Genomic DNA, 18547 nt, shown 5'->3' with positions numbered 1-18547 from the left:
TGTTGGTCATTAACCAACTCGTGGCCTCCATGCTCTGGTACAGATTGACCACATTGGTCCCATCAGCCACCTTTGCTGGGATCATCCAGAAGAAGTTGGCGGACTTCTTCTGGGGCAACGGAAAGCACTGGGTCTCTGCAGCGGTCCTGAGTCTCCCGATCGAGGAGGGCAGTCAGTCGCTGGTGTGCATTCGCACCAAGGTGGCGGCTCTCCGCCTCAGGACCTTGCAGAGATACCTGTACTCAGGGCATCCTCCCAGGTGGCACGTGCTGGCAACGCACTTTTTCCAACGGAGCCGCTGCCTTCAAGGAGGTACGCGGATCCCGATGGTGGGGGTCAGCCGTGCGGTCCTGATGGGGATGCCTGGCTTCTACAGGGACTTGTTGAGAGTCTGGAACCTGGTTGCCGTTGACCAGGCCCCACCTCCACCGGCGGAGGGTGACGGCCCGGGCTTGAGAGCAGCCGGCCCCTGTCCCGCCCCATCGGGTGACCGGGGGGCTCAAACGTGTGGAGTACTGGTGGTTGAGCAAGCCCCCGCTCAGCCGGAAGTACTCATCGGACCAAGGCGCCGTAATCCATCCCGGGAGCCGGTCCCACACAATTTGAGCCGCCTTTCCTCGACACCCTTCGTCTCCCTCCGAGATGCAGGGAGGCGTGTCCTGTACAGGCTCCTCCTCCACACCCTGCACTTCCTCGCTCTGGTCCACCGTCCGGACACCAAGTGGCGGTCGGTGTTCCCTTCCGGTCGCGAGCGGGGCCCCCGGTGGGGGTCCCTCTACGCAGGGATTCTCCCCCTCTACATTGGGGACCTGGGGTGGAGGGTATTGCACCGAGGTGTTCCCTGCAACCTGTTTCTCTCGCGGTTCACAGACTCGCCAGCCGCCTGCCACTTTTGCGGGCTGGAAGAGTCTGTGTACCACGTGTACATGGAGTGCGTGAGGCTGCAGCCACTGTTTGAATATCTAAAGGGGCTGCTCCTTGCCTTCTGGCTGCATTTTTCACCCACCATCCTCATCTTTGGACACCCTGTGCGAAGGGGAGAGGGTAGGGCTGAAGATGTCCTGGTTGGGTTGCTCCTGGGCCTGGCCAAGCTGGCCATCCGCGAGTCACGGCGCCAGACGGTGGAGGGCTCTACCCGAGCCAGCTGCCTGCCCCTTTTCCGGGGTTACGTTCGTGCCCGGGTGGGATTAGAAAGGGAATACGCCCTGTCTGCGGGCACCCTGAGGGAGTTCCGGGACCGCTGGGCTCCGCAGGGTGTTGAATGTATCCTCAATAAGGATTGTATCATAGTTGTATAGTAGTTTATTACATGTTTGTATTGTATTATGGTGGTGGGTTCTGGCTTGTTTTATTGTAGTGTAATATTATTTTTTAATAATTGAATAAATTTATAAAAAATAAAAATAAAAAAAAATAAAAAAATAAATAAATTTAAAAAAAAGGATGTCTCTCCAAGGGAGCAGGAGAGTGTCCCTTGTAGCCAGGGTCTGGAGGGCAAGGAATAAAGGGGAGGCCATTTAAGACTGAGGTGAGAACAAAAACTTTTTCACCCAGAGAGTTGTGAATTTGTGGAATTCCCTGCCACAGAGGGCAGAGGAGGCCAAATCACTGGATGGATTTAAGAGAGAGTTAGATAGAGCTCTAGGGGCTAGTGGAATCAAGGGGTATGGGGAGAAGGCAGGCACGGGTTATTGATTGGGGACGATCAGCCATGATCACAATGAATGGCGGTACTGGCTCGAAGGGCCGAATGGCCTCCTCCTGCACCTATTTTCTATGTTTCTATGAGCACCGCCACTCCTTCGCGCGCCACTGGCCTGTCGCGTAACTGACGGCCAAAGTGGGACAGGCCCAAGACCCTGGCGCGGCGCAACGTCTCATCTACAATAGCAGCAAGTGATCGCCGAGCTCGGCAGAGCGGGGCCAAGACGATTGGAGATCGACACAAAATGCAGGAGTAACTCAGCGGGGACCGGCAGCATCTCTGGAGAGAAGCAATGGGTGACGTTCAGACTGTAGAAGGGTAGTGACCCGAAACATCATCCATTCCTTCTCTCCAGAGATGCTGCCTGTCCCGCTGCGTTACTCCTGCATTTTGTGTCTATCTTCAAATGACGTCACGCGCTCTAGACGGCTGTGCGGGCGCATGATGACGCGCACGACAGTCGCGCGTCAATCACTACGGGCCTGTCGCGTAAATGACGGCCAAGTGGGACAGGCCCTTCACCGCACCAGAGACCCGGGTTCCGTCCTGACTACGGGTGCTGTCTGTCTGGAGTTTTACGTTCTCCCCGTAACCCGCGAGGGCTTTCTCCGGGTGCTCAGGTTTCCGGCCACACTCCAAAGACGTGCAGGTTTGTAGGTTAATTGGCTGCTGTAAGTAATCCTGAGAGCGTAGGATCGAACCAGTGGACAGGTGATCGCTGGTCGGCGTGGACTCGGTTAGTTAGGCGGTAAACAAAATGTCGCTGTGGTATTGAGCTGTGCCTTGTCTCGGTTCTATGCATTGACGCAGCTTAAAAAGAGGTGAATGGTATCACATTGCCGTGTCTTGTATTTGACGCCATGTTTTTCCCTTTTGAAGCACGAGATCTGTTTGAACAACAGCAGTCCGCATGCTAATCTCTTCCCCATGAACAACAAGACTTTAGATGTCAACATTTATAAAGGGGTAAGTGGAGTGGCCCAGAAATGAGATCCTACACGTTGGAGAATTCAATGTTCATACCGCTGGGTCGTAGGCTACCCAAGTGGAATATGAGGTGCTGTTCCTCCAGTTTGTGGCCGGCCTCACACAAGGGGTAGAGCAGTTTGATGAAAATGAAACTAACCAGGCACGGAAATTGCTATCAAAACATGGGGGGGGGGACCGGGGGGCACAATTTCTTGGCGGGCTGAAAGGCGGGCTTAGAAAGCGGCTGATAAAAGTCTGGATGACAAAACATGGGGGGGGGGGATTGTCCCCCACCTCTCAAAGCTTGGGGGGGCGACGTGTCCCCCCCGGTACCCCCCAGGATTTCCGCCCCTGACTGTAACTGTATTGCGTTTGAGAACACAACAAAATACAAGTGTACCTTGTTGAGATTCCCTGGGTACAATAGACCTGTGGTCTGGTTGTGTGTCGTGATCTACATATCTTGAGGGGGGCTTCTGTGGGTTGGATTAAATACTTAAGATGTTTAAGAAGGAACTGCAGATGCTAGAAAATCGAAGGTAGACAAAAATGCTGGAGAAACTGAGCAGTCTGAAGAAGGGTTTCGACCCGAAACATTGCCTATTTCCTTCGCTCCATAGATGCTGTCTCACCCGCTGAGTTTCTCCGGCATTTTTGTCTACCTTGGATGAAATACTGTATGGTTCTAGTATCTCAAATCTCTCCCACCACCCTTCCAATGTGTGTTGTTATAGGCGTACAATAAACGGGCCCAGCTGATGGTGCAGAACAGTTACATTTTAATGAGGGAGAACATGGCTGCACTATCGCATAACCATCCTTTTCTCTTGATCTCAGGGTGTGGTGCTGGGCTGCTGTTTTGGTGGTGCTGCTCTCTACATCTGGGCCATTGGTATCCTGGCTGCAGGTCAGAGTTCAACCATGACAGGAACGTACTCTGGACAGTTTGTCATGGAGGTAATTTTTACTTCAGAGTCTGTGTGCAATGATTGTTATTCCGAGATGTCTCTTGTTCAGCCCTGTGTGCGTCGCGAGGAGGATTTGGTGTGAATCTCTCTCTCTCCTGCCCTCCCGCCCAAACTCCCTTTCCCCGATTTGATTTTTGTCTCCTCTTTGCATTGGCGTCTCTCGACTTACAAGTTCATGGTGGAATTTTCAAGTTTGGTTCGAGTTTAGTTTATTGTCACGTGTAAGGCGAAAAGCTTCTGTTGCGTGCTAACCAGTCAGCGGAAAGACCATACATGATTACAATCGAGCCATTTACACTGTACAGATACAGGATTAAGGGCCTGTCCCACTTACGCGACCTTTACAGGCGACTGCTGGCACCTATGGTCGTGAGAGGTGATGACAGGCCCTGAACATGGTCCCACAACGACGTACAGGTTTGTAGGTTTAAGAAAGAACGGCAGGTGCTGGTAAAATCCAAGGTAGACACAAAATGGTGGAGAAACTCAGCGGGTGAGGCAGCATCTGTGGAGAGAAGGAATTGGCGACGTTTCGGGTCCAAGAAGAAGGGTCTCGGCCCGAAACGTCGCCAATTCCTTCTCTCCATAGATGCTGCCTCACCCGCTGAGTTTCTCCAGCATTTTGTGTCCACCAGGTTTGCAGGTTAATTGGCTTGGTATAAATGTCAAATTGTCCCCCATATGTGTAGGGTAGTGTTAATGTCGCTGGTCGGTACGGACTCGGTGGGCCGAAGGGCCTGTTTCCGTGCTGTATCTCTAAACTACACCAAGTGCAGTTCAACGTGCAGAGAGTATCCGATCACTGAGCAACTACTCATCCCACCTACGTTGATATTTTTAATCACAGGGCTTCCTCAACTTGTCATGGTCTCGATTTGCCCGTGTTCTGTTCACTCGATCTATCGCTATAACCCCAACACTACTGGTGGCGTTGTTCCAGGATGTCGAACGTTTAACTGGGATGAATGATTTCCTCAATGTTCTTCAGAGTATGCAGGTGAGGTGATTCCCTTTTTCAAAAAAATAAAAATAAAAAATCTTGTATTAATAACATGGCTTTATAACACAGTCATATAGATGGGCACAAAATGCTGGTGTAAAAGCCCTGTCCCACGGTACGAGTTCATTCCAAGAGTTCTCCCGAGTTTGCCCTGATTCTAACTCGGAGATTTACGGTAATGGCCGCTTGTCGGTACTCGGGGCTCTCGTGGACATTTTTCAACATGTTGAAAAATCTTCACGAGTCTTCCCGTGCTTACCTGCCGTTAGCGAGTCTTCCTGAGTAACTGCCGTTAGCGTAACGACCCGCTAAGAGACGTCCCCGAGCTCCGACGTACCCGCTAAGTTCATTCTCCGTGCTTACCACGAGTGATTTTTTATTTTTTAATTTTTTTAATAAACTCGGGATAGCTCTTGGAATGAACTCGTACCGTGGGACAGAGCTATAACTCAGCGGGACAGGCGGCATCTCTGGATAGAAGGAATGGGTGACGTTTCAGGTTGGCGCCTTCACGCCCACGTTGGTTTTGCGTACAGCCTGTCACTGCTGGCGGCTCGCCAACAGCCTCTCGAGAAGGTCCAGCCTCAAGCGCTCCATATCAGCTCCAAGGTCAGACGCACTAATTGCCCTTATCTGCACACGGGCTATGATTGGTGACGGGCTGTATGCAAAACCAACGAGGGTGTGAAGGCGCCGCGACCTCCTTTACTCTGTCGTGCTGAGTTGCTCCAGCATTTTGTGTCGGAAGGAACTGCAGATGCTGGTCTACACCAAAGATAAGACACAGAGTCGTATAGCACAAAAACATGTCCTTTGGCCCAACATCCGTGCCGATCCAGATGCCCAGCGTCCCCCTGCTTTTCAGCGCTTCCTTGCGACTTGCCATTCATTGTGTCTGTTCAAGACGTATCAGTCTTCACAAAATGCATCACCTCATTCGTTTCAGGATTAAATCCAATCCACTGTTTTACCAACTCATTCATGTATCATTCTGCAACCAAAGACCACCTTCCTCATAGAGGTCCACCACCGATTATGCGGCAAATGCTAGTCCAGCACCTCCTATAATCCGGACAAAATTCCAAGAGTGGGCTTGAATCCCCCCCCCCCCCCCCCCCCCCCGAAAATGTGGCGCCTAGGCCGGGTGAGGCGGCCGATCTCGACCTCATCGGGACTTCCGTGGCCAATCAGCGGGTGGAATTTGCCCCCCCCCCCCACGGCCGGGGCTGTGGAATTTCCCATAGCCGACATCCGTGGCCGACTTTGAGGGCCGGTATGTCACCCCCCCCCCCCCCCCAGAACGTTCCAGTACCTTTGGACTCCTCTCGGAGGCTGTGACCTCTGTGGGTCTGGCAACACGGATAATCCAGAAAGGCAGACAAAAGTGCTGGAGAAACTCAGCGGGTGAGGCAGCATCTATGGAGCGAAGGAAATAGGCAACGTTTCGGGCCAAAACCCTTCTTCAGACTGATCCAGAAAGGCTGTGGAACCAAGGATGCTGGAAAATCAGTGGTGGAGCTGGATGAGTAACACCACCTTGCTTTTGAGGAAGGTGACTTTCCAGGGCAGTTATTTATTTCAATCATATCAATGTCATTCTGGTTATTGATCGGCACTGTCTCCAGATCCAGTTCTAACAACTAACCTTTCACTCTCCCCAGCTGCCATTTGCATTGATCCCGATCTTAACGTTTACCAGTATGACATCCGTGATGCATGACTTCGTCAACGGTCTGTAAGTATTTTAGGTCCTTTAAACTCGGCAGAGGTTTTGAATTAAGTCGTGAAAGTGAATTAAGTCAGAAACGTAATTATTTATTCTAAGTAAAGCACTTTGGTTTCAACACCAGTTGATTTAAACATGCTATATATAAATAAAATTTACTTACTTAAACCTGCAATGCTATTTAATCCTTTATTTAATTTTCGATATCAAAAACCATCTCAAATCATTGGGGTGCGTCAATGAATACCTAAAGGTTGTTGTGCTGTACAGCAGTCACATTTGTCACACTGCAGCTTCCACCCCATGGGTGAAGCTTGCCCACAGTCTGCCCGACACTGTTCAGTTCCATGTACATGCTCTTGTGAGGACGATTACAATAGACAACAGGTGCAGGAGTAGGCCATTCGGCCCTTCGAGCCAGCACCGCCATTCAATGTGATCATGGCTGATCATCCCCAATCAGTACCCCGTTCCTGCCTTCTCCCCATATCTCCTGACTCCGCTATCTTTAAGAGCCCTATCTAACTCTCTCTTGAAAGTATCCAGAGAACCGGCCTCCACTGCCCTCTGCGGCAGAGAATTCCACAGACTCACAGCTCTCTGTGAGAAAAAGTGTTTTCTCGTCTCCGTTCTAAATGGCTTACTCCTTATTCTTCAACTGAGTGTGTGGCCTCTGGTTCTGGACTCCCCCAACATCGGGAACATGTTTCCTGCCTCTAGCGTGTCCAATCCCTTAACAATCTTATATGTTTCAACCATTTGTGTTTTCTTTTTCAGAGCGTGGAAGATTGCTGGTGGAGTGGTTATTTTCATCGTCTGCGCCATTAACGTGTATTTTGTAATAGTGTATGTGTCGAGCCTGGGTCATGTGGCTCTCTACGTGGTGGCAGCCTTCATTTCACTTGCATACTTGAGTTTTGTCGGTTACCTGGTAAGTTGCTGAACCAGTTTTGCTCCATTTTGTTTCCTGCTATCTTCTTCTAATGAATAAAATACTTGCTCAGTCGTGCCCTGCTCCGAATCCAGTTTGGGCAGTCTGGATTTGATTGGGCGTAATTAAAAACTTTGCCGATATTGGTCGTGTGTGGGTGGGGGAAATAACAATTTGGAGAATTAACTAATTCTCTTTTCTCTTTAAGAGAATTGAAAGAGAATAGGGGCGGCGCAGCGGTAGAGCTGCTGCCTCAAAGCGCCAGGGACTCGGGTTCCATCCCGACTACGGGTGCTGCCTGGCGGAGTTTGCACGTTCTCCCTGTGACCACGTGGGTTTTCTCCGAGTGCTCTGTGGTTTCTTCCCACACTCCAAAGACGTGCGGGTGTGTAGGTTAATTGGCTTCGGCAAAGATTGCAAATTGTCCCACGTGTGTGTGGGGGCATGTGTGTGTGGTGGGGCGTGTGTGTGTTGGGGGGTGTGTGTGTTGGGGGGTGTGTGTGTGTTGGGGCGTGTGTGTGTGTTGGGGGGTGTGTGTGTGTTGGGGGTGTGTGTGTGTGTGTTGGGGGGTGTGTGTGTGTGTGTTGGGGGTTTGTGTGTGTGGGGGGGGTGTGTGTGTGTGTGTTGGGGAGTGTGTGTGTGTTGGGGAGTGTGTGTGTGTTGGGGGGGTGTGTGTGTTGGGGGGGGTGTGTGTGTGTTGGGGGGGTGTGTGTGTGTGTTTGGGGGGGTGTGTGTGTGTGTGTTGGGGGGTGTGTGTGTGTTGGGGGGGTGTGTGTGTGTGTGTTGGGGAGTGTGTGTGTGTTGGGGAGTGTGTGTGTGTTGGGGGGGTGTGTGTGTTGGGGGGGTGTGTGTGTGTGTGTTGGGGCGTGTGTGTGTGTTGGGGCGTGTGTGTGTGTTGGGGGGGGCGTGTGGTGGGGTGTGTGTGTGTTGGGGGGGGGCGTGTGGTGGGGCGTGTGTGTGTTGGGGGGGGGTGTGTTGGGGGGGGTGTGGTGTTGGGGGGGGTGTGTGTTGGGGGGGGGTGTGTGTGTGTGTTGGGGGGGGGGGAGTTGTGGTGGGGCGGTAGTGTGTGTGTTGGGGGGGGGCGTGTGGTGGGGCGTGTGTGTGTTGGGGGGGGGGGTGTGTGGGGCTGTGTGTGTGTTGGGGGGGTGTGTGTGTTGGGGGGGGGTTGTGTGTGTGTTGGGGGGGGGTGTGTGTTGGGGGGGGGGGGTTGGAGGTGTTGGGTGGGGGGGGGGGTGTTGGTATTAATCAATGTACGGGGATCGCTGGTCGGTGCGGACGCGGTGGGCCGAAGGGCCTGTTTCCGCGCTGTATCTCAAAACTAAACTAGTGTGTGAACGGGCGATCGCTGGTCGGCGCGGACTCGATGGGCCGAAGGGCCTGTTTCCGCGCTGTGTCGCTAAACTAAGCTTCGGTAGGGGGCATCTCTCCAATGAGGGCAGAATGGAGAGCAACTGAATGAGCTTGCTGCTTGGATTCTGGTGAGTGTTTGCTCTTTGACACCTCTGGTGATGTTTTTTTTAATCTTATTGCTCCGCTTCTTGTCGCCACAGGTCTGGTATTGTGCAGTCTCACTGGGAGTCCCCTTCCTAAGCTGCGGACGCACGGTAAGCAGCGGCAGTGCTGTGCTTGTAGAAGAACAATTCGAGTATACAAATTAACCAGAGACCGCTCCTTCCTGTCCCCCGTGCCAACACACTGGGATCTAGCTTTATTGAATTGTACTCTACACACCGTTCCATCGAGACCGGCGCAAAAACCTTTGTAGATCGGGCCTCTCCAGAAGGCACTCAGATAACACAATTGCCATGTGAGACAGTTTTGAGTATAATGATTATAAATTGGAAGTTTTAAATTCTGATTTAATACTATGTTAGTTTTTAGAAGTTTTAGACAAGTTTTAGACAATCAGTGGGTTCTGGATGAACCATTCTTTCTTTTTAACCCTGTGACAAGTGCTTGATAAGTATTCTGAATCCTGCGAATGTATTTTTAAGGGTCTGTGCGGCGAGAATCACGATGTAGAAATTCTGCTGCTGACAATGTGTAATGTTTTTTAAATGAAACTAATTTTATATATATATAAGCTAATCAATGCATGGAGCGCACGAGCTGGGCATATGGTGGGTCTCTCTTCATGTTATTGTCCTGACGTTTTTTTTACGCTCTGCCCTGTGAAGCGTTCTCCTGCGTGATGTTTGAGGGTCAGTCCCTCCTTTGACGTTGGCTCCATGATCGACTGGCCTGGGGGGGTGGGGGGGGCACCTCTGCTGCTGCACATCACCCACACCAAGGGCAAAACGGAGCAGCCTCCTGGAGGGCCCCAACATCTCGGGTTGATAGGGCCCCACAAGATGGCCGCCCTACTGGATGTGTAGATTCCCCGCCCACAGGCCTAAGCAGCAGCAATGTGGCCTTGTGTGCTGGAACAGTGGGGAGATTTCGGACAGAAAGATCACTACGCAAATCCCCCACCCTCCGCTGACTGTTGACGTTGACTGGTCACCATTGTGTCAAAAGTACTTTAAATCCTGTCACCGGCTCCCTGCTCTGATGGGGCGGTCACCTCCTACTCTCTGCTCCCTCACGCAGTGAACACACTGAACAATGCTGCTCAGATCTCTCCCCCTGCCCCCATATCCTGCCCCATCTCTCTGAGGGCAGGCCCTTTTCCCCAGAGATGCTGCCTGTCCCGCTGAGTTACTCCAGCGCTTTGCGTCTGTCTTCAGTGTAAACCACCATCTGCAGTTCCGCATGGTCACAAGTTCCGCTCGCCAAATGACACCACCACCCACCGTCTTATCTAAACCAAGTTGCACAGTGGTAGGGCTGCATTTTATGCAATGTGTATTTTAACCTTAATAAAAGAGTTGATTAAAATGTTATTCTCAGTAGAAGAGCTAAAACCATTTAACCACTCGCTAGATATAGGATTGTTTTTAAAACGCTGTCCTGACCACATCATGGGCAGACTGATCTCATGGGGGAATTCCTCGCTCTCTCTCGCCAGTTCCAACATTCCTATCACCCCTATACCAACACCACGTCTGTATCCATTCAAAATATCTCCGTGATTAAAGTCACAACGCCCTGGGTCTCGATCCCACAATCGTAGCACTCGGGTCCATCTCCATCATCTCAAAGCTAATCGGGGCAAGTCACTGCTAAAACTCAATGCTTCCTCGTAATCGCAATGGGGACTTGGGTCACCCATTTCTAGACAATCACACTCACATCAGGTGCCCGCCACCATTATCAACACCCAAAGTATTTGTTTTATATATTTTTTTAAAAGGTTAAATGCTAAATCTTCCACACTAATCGTCTAATGGCCTTGTCCATTGTGGTCGAGGTATTCTGTGACAACTCGTTTAAGGTCAAAGATTAAAGTAGTCGAGGTGTCACAAAGACCGTGAAGATCTGTCATTTCTGCACACATTTGACCTTGGCCTTGCCCCCCCCCCCCCCCCCAGTTTGTCAACTTGGTGACAGGGTCATCACTTGAAGCTCCAGACTCCCGTGTCCTTCCTGCCACCTAGATACTCTCCATGAGACGCTAAGCTGATCTTCACAGATTCCACACGCAATGCCAACCCCGACCACCATTTGAGGGCCAGCGGGGCAATCAGGAGGGTTCCTCCGTGGGATAGCGGGCAAGGCGATTCCCACCATCTCCTTGGTGATGGGCTCCAATTAGTCCCCGAGTGACCACCAGTAGTTGTTGCCCCCCCCCCCCCCCCCACATCCGCACCAGCCCAGAGCACTTCTCGCCACCTCTGACATTAGCCCAGTGATGTCGCTCCGGAGAGCCAGCTGATGGAGATCTGCTTCCAGTAGCCGCCTCCGCTTGGCCCTGAGGATGGACAGCTCCTCAGTGTATGTCCCAGCCGCTCACAGGCACGGTACCACGCTCGGCCCATAAGGCTGCCTGCCGCGGGTATCGATGCCACCCCCCCCCCCCCCTCAGTGTCCTCCTTCCATGCTGACCGTACACAGGATGAACTCCAAAAAGCTGGAGTAACTCAGCGGGACAGGCAGCATCCCTGGAGAGAAGGAATGGGCCACGTTTCTGGTTGAGATCCTGCTTCAGACCCGAAACGTCACCCATTCCTTCTTTCCAGAGATGCTGCCTGTCCCGCTGAGTTACTCCAGCTTTTTGTGTCTATCTTCGGTTTAAACCAGCATCTGCAGTTCCTTCATGCACAAGAATTAACACTGGGGGTGGGGGGAAAGTCTGGCCCTGACTGAACACGGTTAGTGTGACCTCACTTGGGCAGGAGAGAACCCCACTCGCTCTGAAAGTCCAGGGGTTGCATAAACTGGTCGCTATGCTGTGCCTGCAGGGTTTCTTCTGCATTTCGAATATAAAAGCCGGTTATTCTGCCCTTAGACGCAAAAATACTGCAAATGCTTGAAACACTTAGCAGGTCAGGCAGCATCTGTGGAGGGAGAGACAGAGTCGGCATTGTCTTTTTCTCTCCCCCACCTTTTCTCTCCCCACCTACAGCAGCAGTTTCTAAATTTACAACCAGTGACTTATTCCCTATCTCCCTTCTTCTCTCCGCACTTACTTTACAGCAAAGAGAGGCAAATAAAGCTGGAGTAACTCTGCGGGTCAGGCAGCATCCCTGGAGAGAAGGAAGGGGTGACGTTTTGGGTCGAGACCCTTCTGGAGAACGTCAGCCGTTCCTTGTCGTATTGTCCACCCGAGACGTCACCCGTTCCTTCTCTCCAGAGATGCTGCCTGACACGCTGCGTTACTCCAGCATTTTGTGTCTGTCTTTGGCGTAAACCAGCCTCTGTCGTGCCTTCCTACGCTTGCTTTCCAGCACCTCGGCCCGTGTGCATATGTGTGTTGGCCGTGCACTGTTTGATCATGAAAGACAGCAGCAGCAGCAGCACAGCCAAGCCCGATCTGCCTGCAGCAGAACTGGGATATTTCTGTGTGATTGGTGAATAGTACCACGACCGTGGGAGCGATGGCCCTGTTTTTATGGCAGGGACAAGCAAAGAACATGACAGCGCCACACAAAGAACATGCAGGACCCATGAGAGCGGGCGGCACAGTGGTGCAGCGGTAGAGTTGCTGCCTTACAGCGCTTGCCGCGCCAGAGACACGGGTTCAATCCTGACCACGGGTGCTTATCTGTGCAGAGTTTGTACGTTCTCCATGTGTAAGCGTGGGTTTTCTCTGGGTGCTCCGGTTTCCTCCCACACTCCAAAGATGTATAGGTTAATTGGCTTGGTAAAATTGTGAATTGTCCCTAGTGTGTGGGTGTAGGATGGTGTTAATGTGCGGTGATCGTTGGTCGGCACGGACCGAGGGGCCTGTTTTTGTGCTGTATCTCTCAACTAAACTAAACTGCCTTTTCCTAAATGCGCCTTTGTTTGCATCTGTCTTTATTCAGCGCGGTTCTTTTTAAATGAGGCGCTGTTGCATGCGCTGAGGTGCATACAACCGGGTCGCCTCTGCATTAAAATACAAATGCATCAGTCTACACAACGGAGATGCTTGGCAGAATAGACAGCTCGAGTCCTAAGCTCTGTCAAACTGATGCCGTTGTCAGTGAACCTGGCTGGATTGCAATCCTATGTAAGGTCATGTCCTGAAAGTCTACAAAAGCAGTTCCATTCACATGGACGGTCACTGGTCAGTGTGTAAAAATTAAGTTTTGGAAACAAATGAGGATTTAAATTGCATGTCGCACAATCTTGCTTTAATTCCCCTGATGTATTGTGCTGTCTCAGCATCTTCTGTCTCTCTCTGCACCTGTATATGCAGCCTGTAAATAAATCTGTTTTATCTGTACTCTTTGGTCTGGCAGCGTTTTTCCACCGCGAGAAAGAAGTTGAGATAACATGACCGACACGCATTAGTCGACATAGACACTGTGCTTATGGAAACGAGACTTGATCCAAGTCTAGAATGTCCGCTCTGGGGTCAGAGCTGGAATGAACAACGGAAGTGCTAATGCACCCTGGCAGTCAGGCGGCACCTTTGGTGGGAGAGAGAGATCGATCGAGAGAGATAGAGAGAGGATCGAGAGAGAGAATCGAGAGAGAGAGAGGATCGAGAGAGATAGAGAGAATCGAGAGAGAGAGAGAGGATCGAGGGATAGAGTATCGAGAGAGATTGATCGAGAGGATCAAGAGAGAGATAGAGGATCGAGAGAGAGAGATAGAGTATCGAGAGAGAGATAGAGATAGAGGATCGAGAGAGAGATCGATCGAGAGAGAGAGACATCGACAGAGAGAGAGAGATATCGTGTCTCAGTCTGAAGAAGGGTCTCGGCCCGAAATGTCACCCCTTCCTTCTCTCCGGAGATGCCGCCTGTGCCGCTGAGTTACTGCAGCTTTTTGTGTCTATCTTCATGTTTCGGGCTGATCATCCTTCATTGCTTCTGAACTCTGCCCAGGTTTTGCTGCTGCTGCCATCCCAACCAGTGCCCCCCAACGTTCAGCTATTCCAACCCGAGCAGTAGATTAGCTTAAAACCCAGCGGTATGTATGTTGATTACCCTCATTACTAGTAACTCCTGCATTCCTTCCTCTTGTATCTAAGAACAAAGCAAGGCATAGATCAGATGGAAAGTTGGCAGATGAACATTAGTCCCAATAAGAGCAAGGTGATGCATTTCGTGAAGTCAAATACAGTAAATAGTAGGGTACTCATGAATGTTGATTTTAGTTTTGTTTAGCTTAGAGTTACAGCATATAAACAGGCCCTTCTTGCCCACCGAGTCTACGCTGACCATCAATCACACGTTCACACTAGTTCTATGTCATCCCAATTTCTCATCCACTTCCACTTGGGGAGGTCCAGAACCAGGGGCCACAGTTTAAGAATAAGGAGTAAGCCATTTAGAACGGAGACGAGGAAACACTTTTTCACACAGAGAGTTGTGAGTCTGTGGAATTCTCTGCCTCAGAGGGCGGTGGAGGCCGGTTATCTGGACGCTTTCAAGAGAGAGCTAGATAGGGCTCTTAAAGATAGTGGTGTCAGGAGATAATTGGGAGAAGACAGGAACGGGGTACTGATTGGGGATGATCAGCCATGATCACATTGTATGGCGGTGCTGGCTCGAAGGGCCGAATGGCCTACTCCTGCACCTATTGTCTATTGTCTGGGTACACGCCAGGGGCAACTTACAGAGGGCCAATTAACCCATAAACCCGCACGTCTTTGGAGTGTGGGAGGAAACCCACTCGGTCACGAGGAGAACGTGCAAACTCCACACAGACAGCACCCGTAGTCAGGATGGAGCCCGGGTCTCTGGCGCTGTGAGGAAGCAGCTCTACCCGCTGCATCACCGTGCCACCCTATTTCTCTGATGATCAGAGCGATCTTGAGGTTTGTCCATAGCTCTTCAAAGCGGAAACACAGGTGGATAGGGCGGTTCATGAGTTCACATGTCATTGGAGCAGAATTAGGCCATTCGGCCCATCAAGTCCACTCTGCCATTCAATCTACCTTCCCCTCTCAACCCCATTCTCCTGCCTTCTCCCTATAACCCCTGACACCCGTGCTAATCAAAAATGCATAGATGACAAAGGCATATGGTATGCTGGTCTTCATAGATTATAAAAGTTGGGATGTTATCGTGCAACTCCAAAACAATGATGAGACCACCCTTAGAGTATTGTGTACAGTTTTGGTCATAAGGGCGTGAGTGATAAGAGCAGGATTAGGCCATTCGGCCCATCAAGTCTACTCCGCCATTCAATCACGGCTGATCTATCTCTCCCTCCCAACCCCATTCTCCTGCCTTCTCCCCATAACCCCTGACACCCGCACTAATCACGAACCTTATCACTGCCTTAAATATATCAATTGACTTTGGCCTCCACAGCCGTCTGTGGCAATGAATTCCACAGATTCACCACCCTCTGACTAAGGAAATTCCTCCTCATCTCCTTCTTAAAGGAGCGTCCTTTAATCCTGAGGCTATGACCTCTCGTCCTAGACTCTCCCATTAGGACTAGAGGTCGTAGCCTCAGAATTAAAGGCAAAATGGTCAACATCTAATTGTCAAAAAATGTATTTGCGCTGGAGTCTCAGCGTAGACTTGGCGACCATTTCACTGAACACCGAACAATTGCGCTCCGTCTGCCAAGGTCCTACAAGATCGCCCGGTTGCGAACCATTTTTAACTCCCCTTCCAATTCCCACACTCAACTTTCTGTCCTGGGCATCCTCCATTGCCAGAGGGAGGCCACACACAAATTGGAAGAACAGCACCTCATATTCCGCTTCGGTAGCCCTAAATCCAATGGTACGAACACGGAATTCTCCAATTTTAGGTAACTACAATCCCCACCCCACCCCACAGCCTCCCCTCTCTCTTCTCCCCCCCCCCCCCCCCCCCCCCTTCCCTGTGCCTCACCTGGACTCGCACATCTTTCTCCCCTCCCCCTCCCCCAACATTCCTTCCTCCAGCCTCACAATTCGCATCTCTTCAACACTTTTATCTCACACCTTCTGTCTTTTCATCTGTCCACCTTTGTCCAACAATCTGCCTTTCAAGCACCTCCTTTACCTGTATCTACCTGTTACCTGCCAGGATTTATCCTGCCCCCTGTCTTTCAGCTTTCTCCCCCCCCCCCCCCCCCCCTCACCCTTGCAATCAGTCTGAAGAAGGGTCCCGACCCGAAACGTCACCTATCCATGTTCTCCATAGATGCTGCCTGACCCGCTGAGTTACTCCAGCACTCTGTGAAACGTCACCTATCCATGTTCTCCACAGATGCTGCCTGACCCGCTGAGTTACTCCAGCACTCTGTGTCTTTTCTCCATGCTGATTATTGTTCCTCTCTCTGTGTGCTGTGCTGGGTATTTGCTTGCATGGCCTGTATGTGGTGTTATCTTGTCATGTGTTCCCTGCAGGTAACTCCAGAGGGCAGCAGTGAGTACATGTTTCTCTGCTATTGAATGATGTGTCCAAATTAAATTAAATGTGCACTTGATCAAATTGATCTACTTTCCCTAGAAATACATAATGACATTAATTTGTAATACCCATAGATTAACAGCGTTACCTCTGGTAAAACGGGGCACTGTGAAGTGATGTGAGATGTTTTGTGATTTTTGCATGCTGTTACATTGATTAATGGGTCACTCCTGAGCACTTGATACCTTGTTGTACTCGAGTAGGAGACTTGGTTAGGTTGTTAGATTATTGACTTTAAAATATGCATTTTGCATTGGGCGGCACAGTGATGCAGCGGGTAGAGCTGCTGCCTCGCAGCTCCAGCGACCCGGGTTCGATCCTGACCTCGGCTGCTGCCTGTGTGGAAATCGCACGTTCTCCCCGTGACCCGCGTGGGTTTTCACCGGGTGCCCCCGGTTTCCTACCACACTCCAAAGGCGCACAGGGCTTGTAGGTTAATTGGCCCTCTGTAAAATTGTAAATTGTCCCTAGTGTGTGGATAGAACTGGTGTAGGGGGCGGGCTCGATGGGCCGAAGGGCCTGTTTTCCGCTCCGTGTCCCTAAACCAAACTCAAATAAACTAAACTAAACTAAATCACGGTTCGAGCTCCAGGTCTATTGAGACTGAAGGGAAGTATTTTTGACTTCTGCTCATGTTTCCCCTTCAAATCAATAACCCCACTCTCACCATCGACGGCACCACTGTCTTCCCATCTCCCCAGGCCCGCAACCTTGGCGTGATCTTTGATTCCACCCTCTCCCTTGAGCCTCACATCCGCCATGTCATTAAAACCTCCTTCTTTCATCTCCGCAACATCGCCAAACTCAGACCCTCTCTCACACCGCCCGCTGCTGAAAGACTCATCCATGCCTTCATCTCCTCCCGACTGGACTACTGCAACTCACTTCTCCTTGGCATCAGCTCCACCTACATCAACCGACTCCAACTGGTCCAGAACGCAGCCGCCCGACTCATCACCCACACCAAATCCTGGCATCACATCACTCCAGTCCTCAAACAACTTCACTGGCTTCCCATCTCCCACCGGATCAACTACAAAATCCTGATCCTCACCTACAAAGCCCTCCACCATCTGGCCCCCCCATATCTCACTGACCTCCTCTCCCCCTACCAACCCTCACGGTCCCTCAGATCCACATCAGCCGGTCTCCTCTCCATCCATAAGTCCAACCTCCGCAGTTTTGGGGACAGAGCCTTCTCCAGGGAAGCTCCCAGGCTCTGGAACTCCCTCCCCTAACTGATCCGCAATTCCGTGTCCCTCACCATCTTCCAGTCCCGCCTCAAGACTCATCTCTTCACCTCTGCCTATCCTTAGCCCCACGTCCCCCTCCCTTTTCATCTGTGCATTAATTGCCTCATATTGTGTTTTGAATTGAATTCTGTCTTTACTTTGTGTACTAGTCATGTCTCTACTATTTATTTCATTCCCCTTACATGTGTTTCCTCTACCTGCTAAATTTTTGTAAGGTGTCCTTGAGACTCTTGAAAGGCGCCCATAAATAAAATGTATTATTATTATTATTATTAAATAGCGAACTGGTGTGAATATGTCCTCTGTTACAACAGCTCATCAGAGAGGCCCTTATACACAGTGCTCAATTTGAGCAAAATAATCTAACTAATTAAATCTCGAATGGATTAATCAATTAATTAGGGGACCAACTAACTAATTAATTAATTATTTAATTGATTGGGTGATTGTTGAATAACTAAGAATTCATAAATTCAATGTTCATACCGCTGGGTTGCAAGGTACCCAAGCGGAATATGAGGCGTTGTTCCTCCAGTCTGCGTGTAGCCTTATTAACCCGTTCCTCCCCGTTCCGTCAACATCCCATCCAGAGTGTTTACCCTGGTGGTGAACCTGTGGAATTCATCACCACAGACGGCGGTGACGGCCATCTTTGGTGGAGGCCAAGTCAACGCGCAGTTTTTAAATCAGAGATCGATTCGTTCTAGATCAGTAAGTGTGTCAGAGGTGACACTGAGAGAAGGCAGGAGAATGGTGTCATAAGGGATCGGAGCCGAGTGATAGAATGAGGCCATTCGGCCCATCGAGTCTACTCCGCCATTCGATCATGGCTGACCTATCTCTCCCTCCTAACCCCATTCTCCTCCCCACAACTCCTAACACCCGTACTAATCCAGAATCTATCATCTCTGCCTTAAAAAATACCCATTGATAGTCTGAAGAAGGGTCTCGACCCGAAACGTCACCCATTCCTCCTCTCCAGAGATGCTGCCCGTCCCGCTGAGTTACTCCAGCTTTTTTGTGTCTATCTTCTGTGGCCAAGAATTACAC

The 18547-nt window shown here is 50.7% G+C and overlaps 1 protein-coding gene across 4 annotated transcripts in view; it reads left to right on the top strand.

Moving 5' to 3' along the window:
- LOC116968817 (natural resistance-associated macrophage protein 2-like) overlaps window positions 1–18547 on the top strand; it is a 61628-nt gene that overhangs the window by 42566 nt on the left and 515 nt on the right. For 2 of the 4 annotated variants that reach the window (XM_033015721.1, XM_033015723.1), the window contains exons 11-16: window positions 2585–2671; window positions 3512–3631; window positions 4490–4639; window positions 6304–6377; window positions 7146–7299; window positions 8850–8903. In XM_033015721.1, coding sequence (XP_032871612.1) covers window positions 2585–2671; window positions 3512–3631; window positions 4490–4639; window positions 6304–6377; window positions 7146–7299; window positions 8850–8903 — 639 coding nt within the window. Of the gene's footprint in view, window positions 1–2584; window positions 2672–3511; window positions 3632–4489; window positions 4640–6303; window positions 6382–7145; window positions 7300–8849; window positions 8904–16180; window positions 16200–18547 lie in introns of those variants that run through there. The other 2 variants (XM_033015722.1, XM_033015724.1) reach the window with 2 other exon arrangements.

Source organism: Amblyraja radiata, chromosome 46 (assembly GCF_010909765.2).
Source record: "Amblyraja radiata isolate CabotCenter1 chromosome 46, sAmbRad1.1.pri, whole genome shotgun sequence".
NCBI lineage: Eukaryota > Metazoa > Chordata > Chondrichthyes > Rajiformes > Rajidae > Amblyraja > Amblyraja radiata.
This window is presented reverse-complemented; position numbering and strand designations above follow the sequence as displayed.